Source organism: Melanostigma gelatinosum (assembly GCF_949748355.1).
Source record: "Melanostigma gelatinosum genome assembly, chromosome: 4".
Classification (NCBI taxonomy): domain Eukaryota; kingdom Metazoa; phylum Chordata; class Actinopteri; order Perciformes; family Zoarcidae; genus Melanostigma; species Melanostigma gelatinosum.
In genome coordinates, this window is record NC_136637.1 from 31,344,884 (window position 1) to 31,363,166 (window position 18,283).

Here is an 18,283-nt window from a genome sequence, read left to right on the forward strand (position 1 = left end):
ATAGCATGAACAAAGATCAACACAACCAACACAATTCAATTTTTACCCTTGAACACAACAATGAACTTATCCAAATACCTATACTGAATATCTCTCACTGAGATACATGAGAAAAGTTTGATGACAGAAGAACTGCAGTTCACCACTCAATCAACCCTCTCTTAGACAGAATAAAAGGAAGAATTGCCTTAAGCACTTTAAATCTCACATTAACTCTCACTTTAAATCTCACTCTCACTTTAAATCTCACTTTAAATCTCACTCTCACTTTAACGCTCACTTTAAATCTCACTTGAAATCTCACATTAAATCTCACTCTCACTTTAAATCTCACTTTAAATCTCACTCTCACTTTAACGCTCACTTTAAATCTCACTTGAAATCTCACATTAAATCTCACTCTCACTTTAAATCTCACATTAAATCTCACTTTTAATCTCACTCTCACTTTAACGCTCACTTTAAATCTCACATTAAATCTCACTCTCACTTTAAATCTCACTTTAAATCTCACTCTCACTTTAACGCTCACTTTAACGCTCACTTTAACGCTCACTTTAAATCTCACTTGAAATCTAATGCTGCGTTCCCACCAAACGCGTTGATTTTTTGACGCACCGCAAAAACGCATCCAACGCGCCGCCGGTCATGTTCACACCAAACGCGCAAAATCTCGTAGCGCCGGAGAGGGGGCGTGGTTTATCGACTGGAAGCCGTTCACCTGGCCGTCATTTCTTTCCGCTGTCAACCATGAAAGGAATAAGGACAATTGCTGCTTTGTATGTGTTGTGGAAGTCCCTCAAACGTCGGAATGCCAAACGCCGTCATGTCTGGTTCATAATATTGTTCAGAGGAGCTCCGTGGATTTCATCGAGCTGTATTCACTGTGTCTAGCAAGCCACCGGTCGCTGTTTACTACAGCTGTAGGAACACTAAATAAACTGATTTGGCTGTGATTTAACGGAAAATAAACTGACAAAAAGGGACTCCGAAATAACTACGTAATGATGCCGATTTGTAGGCTACTTGTCTTCTCAATGGAGCTCTGATGGATCGGTGCTAGGCTATGCTAACATCGTAGCAGCTCCACCAGCACTCAATAACGTCACGTAGACGTAAATACGGCAGCGTCTATTCATTGTTTGTACCGTATGGTTTACACACACACATGCATACACATAGTTTGGTCCGGTCTCTGTTGATATGAGGTATCGTAGAGCTCTGGGTGAACACAGACGGCTACAGGATTTATTTCCTGACTCAACAACGGCAGGGAGTCAGTGATGACAGGGGGAGCAACTCAACGCTGATAGGCTATCGCGCCACAGCGTCACGCGATTATTTCGCAGAAGTTTAAAAATTTCAACTCGCGCGTTGGCGATTTTGCGGCATCCAACGCAAAAACGCGTCCAACGCGCCGCGCCATCGCAAAATCGCGGTAGACCAGTCTCATTGCATCTGTGCATCGACTTTGTATGTAATCTCGACGCGCGTCAAAAAATCAACGCGTCCGGTGTGAACGCAGCATAACTCTCACTTTAACGCTCACTTTAAATCTCACTTTAAATCTCACTCTCACATTAAATCTCACTTTAAATCTCACTTTAAATCTCACTTTAAATCTCACTTTAAATCTCACTCTCACTTTAAATCTCACTCTCACTTTAACGCTCATGTTAAATCTCAATGTGAATCTCACTCTCACTTTAAATCTCACTTTAAATCTCACTTTAAATCTCACTCTCACTTTAACGCTCACTTTAAATCTCACATTAAATCTCACTTTAAATCTCACTCTCACTTTAACGCTCACTTGAAATCTCACATTAACTCTCACTTTAAATCTCACTCTCACTATAATGCTCACTTTAAATCTTACTTGAAATCTCACTTGAAATCTAACTCTCACTTTAACGCTCACTTTAAATCTCACTTTAAATCTCACTTTAACGCTCACTTTAAATCTCACTTTAAATCTCACTCTCACTTTAACACTCACTTTAAATCTCACTTTAAATCTAACTCACTTTAAATCTCACTTTAAATCTCACTCTCACTTTAACGCTCACTTGAAATCTCACTTGCAATCTTACTCTCACTTTAACGCTCACTTGAAATCTCACATTAACTCTCACTTTAAATCTAACTCTCACTTTAACGCTCACTTTAAATCTCACTTTAAATCTCACTTTAAAGCTTACTTTAAATCTCACTTTAAATCTCACTCTCACTTTAAATCTCACTTTAACGCTCACTTTAAATCTCACTTTAAATCTCACTTTAAAGCTTACTTTAAATCTCACTTTAAATCTCACTCTCACTTTAAATCTCACTTTAACGCTCACTTTAAATCTCACTTTAAAGCTTACTTTAAATCTCACTTTAAATCTCACTCTCACTTTAAATCTCACTTTAACGCTCACTTTAAATCTCACTTTAAATCTCACTCACTTTAAATCTCACTTTTAATCTCACTCTCACTTTAAATCTCACTTTAAATCTCACTTTAAAGTTTACTTTAAATCTCACTTTAAATCTCACTCTCACTTTAAATCTCACTCTCACTTTAAATCTCACTTTAAATCTCACTCTCACTTTAAATCTCACTCTCACTTTAAATCTCACTTTAATGCTCACTTTAAATCTCACTTTAAATCTCACTCACTTTAAATCTCACTTTTAATCTCACTCTCACTTTAAATCTCACTTTAAATCTCACTCTCACTTTAACTCACAAACAAACAGTGATATAATTTAACCCCTGATAGTCTGTATGTGACCACCAGAGGGCAGCAGCTCACCAAAAAGAATTCGGAGAATAAACTACATGTGGAACTGCAAATAAATACATTAGATTACTATAAATATCTCAAATGATACACAATTTAACAAGCGTACAACAAGGACAATTAAATTATGCTGCATTCTGAGGACAGAAATTAGTTTGGATTAAAGGAATTGCTGCATAAAAAATGTTATAAAATATTTTTAATAGATAAATAAAAGGTTGTTTGTTTCATGAACAGTTAAAAGGAGAAAATAATGCCAGTGAGGGTCATCACAAGTATAAAAGTACTAACGCGTATGTATGGGGGTGTGGTTGTGTGTCTGTGTGGGTCAGGGTGGGCGGGGCCTGTTGTGTGGTGGGTGGTCTCTGATCGGAGATAGAAGCTGAACTTTGTCACTTTACGTCAGTTATTATCTTGTCTGAGAGTTTCTGCTGCTGACAGGAAGCTGATCTCAGGTGAGAAAAACTGCTTCAATATCTAAAAATCTAAGAACTAAATTATCATTATTCAAAACCAGTAACTGTAATTTATGGACTGTATGTATGTATATCAAAACAAACAAGGAACCTGTTAAGAAAGGAATGTTTGACCACAGCTTCACAACCTGTAACTATCGTAATGTCAATGGAATGTTTTATTCTGTAGGAAATATAACTTATGATGAGTAGTTTATGTTTTGTATAAACTTCAGACTGTCTGCCTTAAAACAACATTAAAGAACCTTATTACAGAACAGAATAGAGACAAATAATGTGAACTCGAACAGTTTAAAAAGGTTTCTTGGGTAAGTGGTGTGTGTATATATATACATGGTATGAGCGGCTCATCACATCACCCTGGTGCGGTGCTACAGGAGACATCTTGCACTCCTTCACATGTTAAGCAGGTTGCTTCTGACACACAGACCTCTCACCTCCTGCCTGCTGCTGTTATCAGCTGACTGCAGGAGGGAGAGTTTATCTCTGACACACTGAACTAATGCTGACTTCTAACTGAAACATTGAAACTCATTGGAACATCTGATGGGCTCTAAAGTATTCTGCTCTCAGTCTCAGAAGATAAGACAATGTAAACTTTATGAACCTTTAAAACTGAAGAGTTGTTTCACATCAACATCATAACTAGAGATGAACGAGTGACTCCTCACCCAGAAACTTTTATTTCGGATTTCATTCAGTTATACCTCAACTCACCTTGTTTTATATAAATATGTTATGAATATATAAATATCTCATGTACAAACTATCTCCTGTACTTATAACTATATCATGTATATATAACTATCTCATGTACATATATATATATATATCTTGTGTATATGTATATGTAACTGGTGTATATATATCTGGTGTATATGTATCTGGTGTACATGTATGTGTATCTGGTGTACATGTATGTGTATCTGGTGTACATGTATGTGTATCTGGTGTACATGTATGTGTATCTGGTGTACATGTATGTGTATCTGGTGTACATGTATGTGTATCTGGTGTACATGTATGTGTATCTGGTGTACATGTATGTGTATCTGGTGTACATGTATGTGTATCTGGTGTATGTGTATCTGGTGTATATGTATCTGGTGTACATGTATCTGGTGTACATGTATGTGTATCTGGTGTACATGTATGTGTATCTGGTGTACATGTATGTGTATCTGGTGTACATGTATGTGTATCTGGTGTACATGTATGTGTATCTGGTGTACATGTATATGTATCTGGTGTACATGTATGTGTATCTGGTGTATATGTATGTGTATCTGGTGTATATGTATATGTATCTGGTGTACATGTATGTGTATCTGGTGTACATGTATGTGTATCTGGTGTATATGTATATGTATCTGGTGTATATGTATATGTATCTGGTGTATATGTATGTGTATCTGGTGTACATGTATGTGTATCTGGTGTACATGTATGTGTATCTGGTGTACATGTATGTGTATCTGGTGTATATGTATATGTATCTGGTGTATATGTATATGTATCTGGTGTATATGTATGTGTATCTGGTGTACATGTATGTGTATCTGGTGTACATGTATGTGTATCTGGTGTACATGTATGTGTATCTGGTGTACATGTATGTGTATCTGGTGTATATGTATATGTATCTGGTGTATATGTATGTGTATCTGGTGTACATGTATGTGTATCTGGTGTACATGTATGTGTATCTGGTGTATATGTATATGTATCTGGTGTATATGTATATGTATCTGGTGTATATGTATATGTATCTGGTGTACATGTATGTGTATCTGGTGTATATGTATCTGGTGTATATGTATATGTATCTGGTGTACATGTATGTGTATCTGGTGTACATGTATGTGTATCTGGTGTATATGTATGTGTATCTGGTGTACATGTATGTGTATCTGGTGTACATGTATGTGTATCTGGTGTACATGTATATGTATCTGGTGTACATGTATGTGTATCTGGTGTATATGTATGTGTATCTGGTGTACATGTATGTGTATCTGGTGTACATGTATGTGTATCTGGTGTACATGTATGTGTATCTGGTGTACATGTATGTGTATCTGGTGTACATGTATGTGTATCTGGTGTACATGTATGTGTATCTGGTGTACATGTATCTGGTGTATATGTATCTGGTGTATATGTATCTTGTGTATATATATCTGGTGTATATGTATCTGGTGTATATATATCTGGTGTATATGTATCTGGTATATATGTATCTGGTGTATATGTATCTGGTGTATATGTATCTGGTGTATATGTATCTTGTGTATATGTATCTGGTGTACATGTATGTGTATCTGGTGTACATGTATGTGTATCTGGTGTACATGTATATGTATCTGGTGTACATGTATGTGTATCTGGTGTATATATATCTGGTGTATATGTATCTGGTGTATATGTATCTTGTGTATATGTATCTGGTGTATGTGTATCTGGTGTACATGTATGTGTATCTGGTGTACATGTATGTGTATCTGGTGTACATGTATGTGTATCTGGTGTACATGTATGTGTATCTGGTGTCCTCTCCTTCCTCTACCGGCTGTAAACCTTGTTATCACTGATTGTTCAGCTCTGATAAACTTTATTGACATTCTTCAGATTTATTTCCTCCAAACCAGAAACAAAACTGATGATGACAGTTCAACGCAGTACTTTCAATCTACTACTGTACTATTCATTTTGAGGTACTTCTATTTTAGTGTTTCCATTTCATGCTACTTTATACTTCTACTGCACTACTTCTCAGAGGGAAATATTTTATATAATAATAATAATAAAAACACGATCTGCACGACATTCATCTGACGGCTTTTCAGATTAAGATTTCAGAAACAAAACAAATGAGTACTTATAGAATATGATGCAGTACTTAAAGTAGTGCATCAAGTATCAAAAGTCTGTTTACAGCGTACAACATGAAGTAATACTATCCAATAATATAATATAATGTATTATTAATAACAGAACACTCAGAGGATGTTTGTGAACAATGAATACATTTACTTTTGATTCTTCGAGTACATTTTGCTGATAATACTTTTTACTGTAGTAACATTTTGAATGCAGGACTTTTCCTTATGTTAGAGTATTTCTAGACTGTGGTATTTGTACTTTTACCTCAGTAAAGGACCTGAATACTTCTTCCACTACTGAATTAAAAGTGACCCATTAAACTGAAGTGAAGGCTGTTGTAACTACAGCGACACTATTGGCCCTGCTGGTAATAAATGGAACAGACTCATATTTGATTGTTTGCCCTCACATTCCATTTTCACTTGAAAATGTACTGAACTCTCACCATTACTTCAAATTATTCTTTTGGGCATTTCTGTACCGGACCAGGACTCCCTCATTTCTAATCAATAATACATTATTATGCTTAAACTCAGAGACAAGATCATTTCATTTGACCAATTTTAAATTTGATGATATTTTAAAGACGGCGCTGCTATTCAAATTATATCTGAATGAATCTAAATCCCACAATGCTTTGCAGGTGTATTCTCATAATCAAAATCATGTTGTACTTTTTATATTATTACTAGTGCTGGGCAACAATTAACATATTTAATCGCGATTAATCAGATGGATTTTTTGTGATTACTCACGATTAATCTCATTGTTATGGCAAAGTTCAATAACGACTTCATAAGTAGTGTATTGCACACTTTTATTTTAAAGCGCTGCTCTATGAACTAAAGGTCAATAACATTTGGTTTAAACACTTTAAACACATCAGGTTGTTGTTAGCAGCAGTGTTCTCTTCACACAGCAGCGATCATATTTCTTATATTATATCATTCTTATATCATATGTATATTTCCCTTTAACTCATGAGTTGCAGGCAGCATGTTTCATACTTAATGTGAATATAATTCATACTTTTTTGGCATCTTATTCTGAAAACCGGATGTTCGTCTGAAGAAACCGGATGTTGTCTCACGTTAAACTTTCAAAGTCCTTCGCTCGCTCCCGATCTGTTCCGTTTGAATGCGTTTACCGTGAATTTCAGCATATAGGTGCACATAGTGCTCATATGTGTCATCATTCGTTGCGATCCTAAGAACTAATCTTCTATTGTAACCGTCTTCTCGTTGTTTCAGAGACTCTCCTCCGTCGCCGGTCAGGATGTTCTGACTCCTCAGAGATTCCAAATATTGAGCTCCGTTCAGCGTCTTCCTCCATCTGAACCTTCGTCTCCCTTCACAGCACCGCCTCCAACCATGGACAGCACCCCGAGGAACTGGGTCCTGAAACCTCTGGCCCCCCTGCTGCAACCCTCAGACCTGCGCACCATCGCCGGCCCAGCACGGAGCGAGTCCCCAGACCCGAACGATCCAGTCTTCAGCTCCGACAGCATCTCCGTCTCTCATAGTCATTCCTCAGTGGTCGTCTCCTCACAGCAGGGTGACGGGTGCAGACACGTTGTAGTTCAGGCTCGGCAGGTCGCCGTGTCGCAGGATGGAGGGAGCATCAGCGACGAGTCGCATCCCAGCAGCCCCAGCGACCCTAGCAGTCCCAGCAGCAGCTCGGGCTCTCACTGCGGTTTCTACTCCTTCGTGGAGGATCCGGCGAGTCCCGAGGCCAAGCTGAACGAAGCCTGGATGGTCTCACCGCAGCGGCAGACTCAGCTGGCGACCCTGAAGGAGGAGAAAGGATTCAAACTCCAGACCTACACCAGCAGCAGGAAGCCAGAGAGTCTTTTTGCAGAGAGCGATGGAGACTCACAGTACAAAGTGGATCTGAAGAAGGGCAACGAAGTTGTCCGGGAGGAAGTGGAGAAGCAGCTTCGTAAGGAGATCATTCGCAGCCAAGCGCCGAAGAAGAACCCAACATTCAAAGATCAGCTGAGTGCATTGGAGGATCTGGATCTGAGCAGATCTACGAACAAACTGATAGCAGGTTTCAGCGTGAGTTACAGTACCGACAGCTTCAGAGCAGAACCTCTCTGCCCTGCTGAGCCCGGGACTGTTGATGAGGAGCAGATCAACTTTAGCGCTGCCCGACAACAGTTCCTGAAGATGGAGCAGGACCGGCTGACTGCACTGTCCAGCCCTCTGAGGTCCTCGAGAACACATCTGAACGTGTCTCTGCAGCCAGATCCTGATGTCTCCTCGTCAGAGCAGGTGGAAACATACGACAGCTTGGAGGTGAGCGAAGATGCAATGACTTTTATACCAACTGAAGAAGATGAGATCCACCCAGAGAGGAAGGTGACTGTGTGGCGGACTGAGGAGAGTCTCAGTCAGCAGAGCAGTGTGTTCGATGACCTCGACTCCGGCCTGGAGGAGCTGACCGTGGAGGTGGGCGGCGGCTACACCAGTGATGAAGGCACGTTCTATGACGACACTCAGCAAGAGAACTGGAGCTGCAAGTCCACTAGCGACTGTGAGACCCCGATTGAAAGGGAGATCCGGTTGGTTCAGGAACGTGAGGAGAACCTACGACGCTCTCGAGGGCTGAAGCTCAGCGACAGGAGAGCAGAGATGGTCGAGATCAAAACCAAACGTTTACAGTCGCCACTTACGCCTGTCAAAGCGAAAGAAAAGAACAGAGTGAGCTTCATCAACCAGCGTGAGATCCAGACAGAGAACCAGAGGAAGGAGGAGCCAGGGATCCTGGGACGATACAGTCCAGATCCTCCACAGGAGCTCGAGTTTGACCAACAAGACGAGGACAAGAGGACAGAAGGAAGCACTCATTCTGAACCTGGAGATGCCAAAGTCTTCCCATCGCCATGCTGTCCTCATCGACACCCCGAAGAAACTGAGTTGTACATCAGCAGAAAGAGTTCAGCTCCTTCTTCCGTCTCTGTGAGGGGCTCAGAGTTCCAGGATAAGAGAGGTTTCTGCCAAGATCAAACAACTTCTTCATCCCCCCACTTCTCCTCCCCAACACCGACACCTCGCCATGATACGACGGCGACCACGCCTTGGTCCTGGAGGCAGAACCTGGAGTCCAATGGCCTGCAGTCCAGAGGAAAAGAAGCTCCAGATTTCATCGAGAAGGAGATCAAGGAGGCCCTGAGACGGGAACAGGAGCTGAGGGAGTCCAGGGAGCTGAGGGAGTCCAGGGTGGAAACTGATGGACAGTTCTTCTCTCCAGCTCCTCTGTTGGAACAGGCAACCAAAGTGGCAGTCCGTCAGTTCTACCCACCTGTGAATGCAGGTATGTAATCTTTATCAAGGCTGGATTACCATCTAGAAAACTAGGCACCAGGGGCCCAAGGCCTCCGGGGGTCCCAAAAGCACAGGTTCACTGTCTGTCAGTTGGTTTTGAGTCATTTGATTACAAAAAAACAAACAAAAGTCCCAAACAAACAAAGTTTAGAATTTGTTCTTGATTGATGCATAATATTTAGCTCCTTGTAATAATAAGAGTTAGTTAATCAATAATAAGGCCTTCAAAAGTCCTTATAAGATGCTTATTAATAATATTATATGCCAATAAGACACATAAAGATGTTTTAACAATGATATAATATGCCATTTTAAACAATTATGAGAAACTCATAAGGTTGTTATTACCTTTCTTAGCAGAAATGTTTTATTCTGTGGATTAAATTTTTTATCTGAGGAAGATTATGTTCCTCATTCTTTCAAAAGTTAAACCGTGTTTTCTGGTAGATTTCATATCGTTGATGATGATTTTCAAATGATCCTGATCGATTAACATCCAGGCAGATTCAATTAAATTCAATAAAATGATTTCTATGAAAATGGACCTGCAGACAGCTCTGTTATCACATCTGCTTTTATTTTTCCTGAGTGTCTGGCTGCAGTTTCTCCGACGGCCACCAGATGCTGCTGTGAGCAAACTCTGACTGTAAATGATGTGAAAACTTCAAATTGCTCACAAAGTCAGTTCTCTCACTCAGTTTGATGGAGGATTTTCACAAACAAAGTTCCGTTAAGAGGATATTTAGTCTAGTTGGGTCTTGATTGACACAGTGAAATTACAACGATACATGAACTTTGACATCAATACAAACTTTCTCTGCAGGTTGATTTTCGAAGGAATTATCTGAAACAAACGGCAGCCCGAAAGGACATTTTAGCACAAACAGTATGTTTACAGAATAAAGTAAAACCTGAATGGAGTCTGGTGTGGATGCAGCTGTGTGTCACTTTGCTGGAGAGATTAAGTTACTTAATGAGAGAACAACCAAAGTCCAGCAGCTTCAGGTGGTTTAGCTGCAGTTTGTGTCAATCAGTAACTGGTAAACCAGTTTCCAACCACAGTCACGAATCAGACCGAGACAACTGAGAATCACTCGGAAAGTACAGAACCAGTAACGTCCATACAGGACCAGTAACTCCCATACAGGACCAGTAAAGTCCATGCAGGACCAGTAATGTCCATGCAGAACCAGTAACCTCTATACAGGACCAGTAACGTCCATGCAGAACCAGTAACGTCCATGCAGAACCAGTAACCTCTATACAGGACCAGTAACGTCCATGCAGAACCAGTAACCTCTATACAGGACCAGTAAAGTCCATGCAGGACCAGTAACGTCCATGCAGAACCAGTAACGTCCATGCAGAACCAGTAACCTCTATACAGGACCAGTAACGTCCATGCAGAACCAGTAACGTCCATGCAGAACCAGTAACCTCTATACAGGACCAGTAACTACAACGCATTGTAAAGACAGCCGGAAAGATCATCGGTGCCCCACTCCCCTCGTTACAGGAAACATACACCACCCGCCTCACCCAGAAAGCCACTCAAATCGCAAGCGACACCAGTCACCCTGCACATAGTCTGTTCAGCCTCCTACCCTCTGGAAGAAGGTACAGGAGCCTCCGCTGCCGCACCACCAGACTAAAGAACAGCTTCACCCACCAAGCTGTCAGGACACTGAACTCTCTCCCCTCACTCCCCCAATCATATCTTCCAGCCTGACAGGAAGCTGAAGCTGACCCCCCCCCCCCACACCCAGGAATACTCTCAGGACTAACCCCCCCCCCCCCCCCCCACACCTAAAAAATAAAACAAAACAAAAAACAAACAAACTCTCAGGACTTTGAATTGAATGAACTGTCTTAGCACCAGCTCACTTTATTATCTTATATTAATTGCCCCTACAATATTAATTATTATATTAATTGCCCACTTTTCCCGTTTTTATGTGTATTGAACGTTTAATCGTAGTACAGTATATGTTTTAACTAGGATATCTGTCTTTACCTAGCCTAGGAAGTGTTTTATGTGTCGTGCTTGCACTTTTATGTTCCACCGTGGGAGAGTGGGAAACGTAATTTCGATTCCTTATATGTCCTGACATGCAAGAAATTGACAATAAAAGCTACTTTGACTTTGACTTTAACGTCCATGCAGAACCAGTAACGTCCATGCAGAACCAGTAACCTCTATACAGGACCAGTAACGTCCATGCAGGACCAGTAACGTCCATGCAGGACCAGTAACGTCCATGCAGAACCAGTAACCTCTATACAGGACCAGTAACGTCCATGCAGAACCAGTAACGTCCATGCAAAACCAGTTAAAACCATGCAGGACCAGTAGAATCTATCAATGCAGGACCAGTTCAGTCCATGCAGGACCAGTTAATTCCATGCAGGACCAGTGAAGTCCATACAGAACCAGTAACCTCTATACAGGTCCAGTAACTTCCAAGCATGACCAGTAACGTCCATGCAAGTCCAGACTTTTCTGTTTGCTGCTGCCTTTAATTGAACCACATTCAATTAATATATTAATCAATTTCCTGCATTTCTGCATTTTACTACTGCATTTTATTTCTTACACTGTTTTTTTTAATGTTTTAATGCAATGAATGTTCTTAAATCTCCTTTTCTTTTGCCTTATGTTTTAATGCTTTTAATGGTTTTATGTGAAGCACTTTGAATTACCTTGTTATTGAAATGTGCAATACAAATAAACTTGCCTTGCCTTGCAAGACCTGTAAAGTCCATGCAAAACCACTTAAAACCATGCAGGACCAGTTCAGTCCATGCAGGACCAGTTCAGTCCATGCAGGACCAGTTAGTTCCATGCAGGACCAGTTCAGTCCATGCAAATACCTCCAAATACAAGTTTCAATCCAAGAGTATGAATCTAAAATGCAGAAAAGAGAGTAGCACTTTCTCAATTGAACCTGAATGACACTACCGGTAACATTGGCGTGTATATATTGCGATTTCTTCGGGCAGGAGAAGCCACACTGTCAAAATTTATTTAGGAATTTTCTAGTTATTAGTATGATGAGCCCGATGGATTATATACAGTGTGCTTTGGCACAGCCAGATTTACTGCCTTTGTGCTACAAAACCACACTGAATAATGATAACAAAAGCAGTAATGGTATCGATAATAGTAACAGTAATGTGACTAATAATAATGATAATAGCAGTGTGTTTCAGCAGGACCAGGGTCCAGATAAAACCAGGATCCATGTAAACCTGTGAGGAGAGAACACACCACAAAGACTGAGGAAGAAGCAAAGTCAGTAATGAGACATGAATTCATACAGAAGGAGAGAGAAGAGGAGAGAGAAGCTCAGTGTATCCTGGAAGTCCTCTAGTAGTCTAGGTCTATATCAGCTTATCTAGGGGCTGGTCCAAGGCAGACCTGAACCAGCCCTAACTATAAACCTGAACCAGCACTAACTATTTAAACCTCAGCCAGCCCTAACTATAAACCTGAACCAGCCCTAACTATAAACCTGAACCAGCACTAACTATAAACCTGAACCAGCACTAACTATTTAAACCTCAGCCAGCCCTAACTATAAACCTGATCCAGCCCTAACTATAAACCTGAACCAGCACTAACTATAAACCTGAACCAGCACTAACTATAAACCTGATCCAGTCCTAACTATAAACCTGAACCAGCACTAACTATAAACCTGAACCAGCCCTAACTATAAACCTGAACCAGCACTAACTATAAACCTGAACCAGCCCTAACTATAAACCTGAACCAGCCCTAACTATAAACCTGAACCAGCACTAACTATAAACCTGAACCAGCCCTAACTATAAACCTGAACCAGCCCTAACTATAAACCTGAACCAGCACTAACTATAAACCTGAACCAGCCCTAACTATAAACCTGAACCAGCCCTAACTATAAACCTGAACCAGCACTAACTATAAACCTGAACCAGCACTAACTATAAACCTGATCCAGTCCTAACTATAAACCTGAACCAGCACTAACTATAAACCTGAACCAGCCCTAACTATAAACCTGAACCAGCACTAACTATAAACCTGAACCAGCCCTAACTATAAACCTGAACCAGCCCTAACTATAAACCTGAACCAGCACTAACTATAAACCTGAACCAGCACTAACTATAAACCTGATCCAGTCCTAACTATAAACCTGAACCAGCACTAACTATAAACCTGAACCAGCCCTAACTATAAACCTGATCCAGTCCTAACTATAAACCTGAGCCAGCCCTAACTATAAACCTGAACCAGCACTAACTATAAACCTGAACCAGCCCTAACTATAAACATGATCCAGTCCTAACTATAAACCTGAACCAGCACTAACTAGAAACCTGAACCAGCCCTAACTAGAAACCTGATCCAGTCCTAACTATAAACCTGAACCAGCACTAACTATAAACCTGAACCAGCCCTAACTATAAACCTGAACCAGCCCTAACTATAAACCTGAACCAGCCCTAACTATAAACCTGAACCAGCACTAACTATAAACCTGAACCAGCCCTAACTATAAACCTGAACCAGCACTAACTATAAACCTGAACCAGCCCTAACTATAAACCTGAACCAGCCCTAACTATAAACCTGAACCAGTCCTAACTATAAACCTGAACCAGCCCTAACTATAAACCTGATCCAGTCCTAACTATAAACCTGAACCAGCACTAACTATAAACCTGAACCAGCCCTAACTATAAACCTGAACCAGCCCTAACTATAAACCTGAACCAGCCCTAACTATAAACCTGAACCAGCAGTAACTATAAACCTGAACCAGCCCTAACTATAAACCTGAACCAGCACTAACTATAAACCTGAACCAGCCCTAACTATAAACCTGAACCAGCCCTAACTATAAACCTGAACCAGTCCTAACTATAAACCTGAACCAGCCTTAACTATAAACCTGAACCAGCCCTAACTATAAACCTGATCCAGTCCTAACTATACTAGGCAAGGAAAGTTTATTTGTATAGCACATTTCAACAACAAGGTAATTCAAAGTGCTTCACATAAAACCATTAAAAGCATCAAAACATAAGGCAAAAGAAAAGGAGATTTCAAAAACAATTAAAAAACAGTGTAAGAAATAAAATGCAGTAGTAAAATGCAGAAATGCAGGAAATTGATTAATATATTAATTGAATGTGGTTCAATTAAAGGCAGCAGCAAATAGAAAAGTCTTCAATCTTGATTTAAATGAGCTGAGGGTCTCAGCAGACCTGCAGCTTTCTGGACTTTGTTCCAGATATGTGGAGCAGAAAAACTGAACGCTGCTTCTCCATCTTTAGTTCTGACTCTGGGAACAGATAGTCGACCGGTCCCAGACGACCTGAGGGGTCGGGATGGTTCATAAGGTAGCAGCAGATCAGAGATGTATTTTGGCCCTAAACCATTCAGTGCTTTGTAAACCAACAGCAGGATTTTAAAGTAAATTCTTTGTTGGGCAGGAAGCCAGTGCAAAGACCTCAGAACTGGAGTGATGTGGTCCACCCTCCTGGTCTTAGTGAGGACTCGAGCTGCAGCGTTCTGAATCAGCTGCAGCTTTCTGACGGACTTTTTACAGAGACCTGTAAACACACCGTTACAGTAGTCCAGTCTGCTGAAGATAAATGCGTGGACAAGTTTTACACATCCTGTTGAGACATAAATCCTCTAATCCTTGATATATTCTTCAGGTGATAGGAGGCTGATTTTGTAATTGTCTTGATATGGCTGTTCAGGTTGAGGTCTGAATCCATAACTACACCTAGATTTCTGGCTTGGTTTGTGGGTTTTAACATCAGTGACTGAAGCTGAGCGGTGATTTTCAATTGTTCGTCCTTGGTACCAAAAACAATTACTTCTGTTTTATCTTTGTTTAATTGAAGAACATTCTGGCACATCCAGTTGTTGGTTTGTTCAATGCAGTTACCCAGCCCTTGTATGGGATTATAGTCCCCTGGTGACATAGTTATGTAGATGTGTGTGTCGTCTGCATAATTATGATAACACACTTTGTTGTTTTCCATAATCTGAGCTAGTGGAAGCATGTAGATGTTGAACAGAAGAGGCCCCAGTATTGAACCTTGGGGAACACCACATGTCATTTTAGTCAGCTCTGATGTGTAATCAGCTACAGACACAAAGTATTCTCTGCCCTTCAAGTAGGATTCAAACCAGTTAAGTGCTGTGCCAGAGGGTCCCACCCAGATGTTTAGTCTTTCTAGGAGTATGGCATGGTCGACCGTGTCGAATGCAGCACTGAGATCTAGTAACACTGAGACTGAACTTCTGCCATTGTCTATGTTTAAGTGGATGTCGTTGAAAACCTTAACAAGAGCAGTTTCAGTGCTGTGGTGCTGTCGAAAGCCTGACTGGAAAACATCAAAGCAGTTATTTACAGCCAAGAAGTTGGTCAGCTGTTGGAAACCCACTTTTCAATGATTTTACTTAAAAATGGGAGGTTTGATATTGGCCTATAATTTTTCAGCGTTGCGGAGTCTAAACTAACCTTCTTTAGGAGCGGTTTAATAACTGCAGTTTTTAGGGCTTGTGGGAAGACACCTGAGAGAAGGGATGTGTTTACAATTTGTAAAAGATCAGTGGTCATGCAGTTTGAAATGTTTTTGAAAAAGTGTGTTGGTAGAATATCCAAGCAGCAGGAGGATGACTTCAGATGTTGTATAATGTCTTCTAGGCTTCTACGGTCGATTGAATGAAATTGTGTCATGATATTTGAATGGATGTTATTCAGAGATCGGCACAACACATATCCTGTGGTTGGTGTGGAGGCACTGACTGCTTGTCTAATTTTCTAAATTTTGTCAGTAAAAAAGGAGGCAAATTGATTGCATGCCCAGGTGGATTGGAGCTCAGCAGCTACCGACACTGGAGGGTTTGTTAGCCTGTCGACGGTAGCAAATAAGGCGCGTGTATTGTTCTTGTTTTTGGTTATGATGTCAGAGAAGAATGACTGCCTTGCATTTCTAAGTTCCAAATTATAATTGCGAAGTCTCTCTTTATAGATGTCACAGTGAACCTGGAGATTAGTTTTTCGCCACCTGCACCAGCCCTAACTATACAAACTGTAACCTAACTATAACTTCACTTTAGTCTGAGTTTAACATCAGGAAGTTGCAGTTCATCCAGGTTTTTACGTCCTTAAGACTGCTTGAAGTTTAGCAAGCTGGTTGGTTTCATCTTGATCGATAGATATAACTGAGTATCAACATCACAGTGTGCCACATACAGTGTCATTGATGATGTTCTTCCTGTTGTGTTACAGATCATCCCGTCAGTGTGTCCTCTCCGTCTCCTCGTCCGTCCGTCCGTCTCCCCTCCATCTCCTTCATCACGGCTCAGCCCTGGTCCTCCTCACCCCCCCCCTCTTCTTCTTCCTCTCCCCCTTGCTCCTCCTCCCCCCACCCGCCCCCCTTTTCTTCCCCCGCGGTGGTCCGGTCGGCCCCCCCTCTTGTCAGAGGTCTGACAGAGACTCTGCTGCAGGACTTCAAGGAGAGACGAGTCAGAGTGAAGCTGGAGGAGAGCGTGGTGAGTCATCGATATGTCCTGGCTCTTATTTTGAAGGTTAAAAGGTTTGTAGAGGCTCCAACACACAAGGTCTTATTTTGAAGTTTACAATGTTTGTAGAGGCTCTAAGACACAAGCTCTCATTTTGAAGGTTAAAATGTTTGTAGAGGCTCTAAGACACAAGCTCTTGTTTTGAAGGTTAAAATGTTTGTAGAGGCTCTAAAACAAAATGTCTTATTTTGAAGGTTAAAATGTTTGTAGAGGCTCTAAGACACAAGCTCTTGTTTTGAAGGTTAAAATGTTTGTAGAGGCTCTAAGACACAAGCTCTTGTTTTGAAGGTTAAAATGTTTGTAGAGGCTCCAACACACAAGGTCTTATTTTGAAGTTTACAATGTTTGTAGAGGCTCTAAGACACAAGCTCTTGTTTTGAAGGTTAAAATGTTTGTAGAGGCTCCAACACACAAGGTCTTATTTTGAAGGTTTAAAATGTTTGTAGAGGCTCTAAGACACAAGCTCTCATTTTGAAGGTTTAAAATGTTTGTAGAGGCTCTAAGACACAATGTCTTATTTTGAAGGTTAAAATGTTTGTAGAGGCTCTAAGACACAATGTCTTATTTTGAAGGTTAAAATGTTTGTAGAGGCTCTAAGACACAAGCTCTTGTTTTGAAGGTTAAAATGTTTGTAGAGGCTCCAACACACAATGTCTTATTTTGAAGGTTAAAATGTTTGTAGAGACTCTAAGACATGATGGCTGATTAAAGAGTTCATTTTTAGATCCAAACTTTTCCCACAAACACTTATTATGTTATTTTAATGAATGCTTGTTTTAAAATGAGTAATGATTGATTAAAAAATAAAAATAATTTAAAACGAATTGATTTGTCCCAAAATTCGGATGTAAAAACACGTCATCGCTTCTGTGTTTTTCTTTTTTCAGTACGCAGGAATTCAGCCGGTCGACGACGTGAATAACGAGGTACAGACTTAATTTACCTTCATACTACAAGTTAACCTAACCGGCTGCTAACCGGCTGCTAACCGGACATCTTTTTCTTATTTCTCTTTTGTCTCATTTTCTTTCTGTTTTGTCTGTTTTGAGGTTGTTGAGTCAACTCGAGTCAATCGACATAAAAACCAACGTGCTCTGCGCTGGGAGGCCGGAGTGTTCTCCAATCAGGAGGACCAGTGAGACCAGGACCAGGACCTGCAGGATGACATAGTGACTCCTCTGGTTCGTCTCTTCACTAACAGGACTTTTCTCAGAT

At 40.6% G+C, this 18,283-nt stretch overlaps 1 protein-coding gene across 1 annotated transcript; it reads left to right on the top strand.

Moving 5' to 3' along the window:
• Positions 1-3,219: 3,219 nt before the first annotated feature.
• Positions 3,220-18,277, top strand: misp (mitotic spindle positioning). Its single transcript, XM_079266977.1, has 5 exons — positions 3,220-3,244; positions 7,399-9,463; positions 16,776-17,038; positions 17,956-17,994; positions 18,118-18,277. Exons 2-5 carry the CDS (start codon positions 7,519-7,521, stop codon positions 18,205-18,207), a joined length of 2,337 nt encoding a protein of 778 aa, XP_079123103.1. The 5' UTR covers positions 3,220-3,244; positions 7,399-7,518; the 3' UTR covers positions 18,208-18,277.
• Positions 18,278-18,283: the final 6 nt, after the last annotated feature.

Excerpts from the sequence above, each read along its gene's own strand:
- misp (XM_079266977.1), top strand. The coding sequence starts at position 7,519 with ATGGACAGCACCCCGAGGAACTGGGTCCTGAAACCTCTGGCCCCCCTG. Across the intron at positions 9,464-16,775 it reads CTACCCACCTGTGAATGCAG|ATCATCCCGTCAGTGTGTCC; the intron begins GTATGTAATCTT and ends GTTGTGTTACAG. Across the intron at positions 17,995-18,117 it reads TCGACGACGTGAATAACGAG|GTTGTTGAGTCAACTCGAGT; the intron begins GTACAGACTTAA and ends GTCTGTTTTGAG.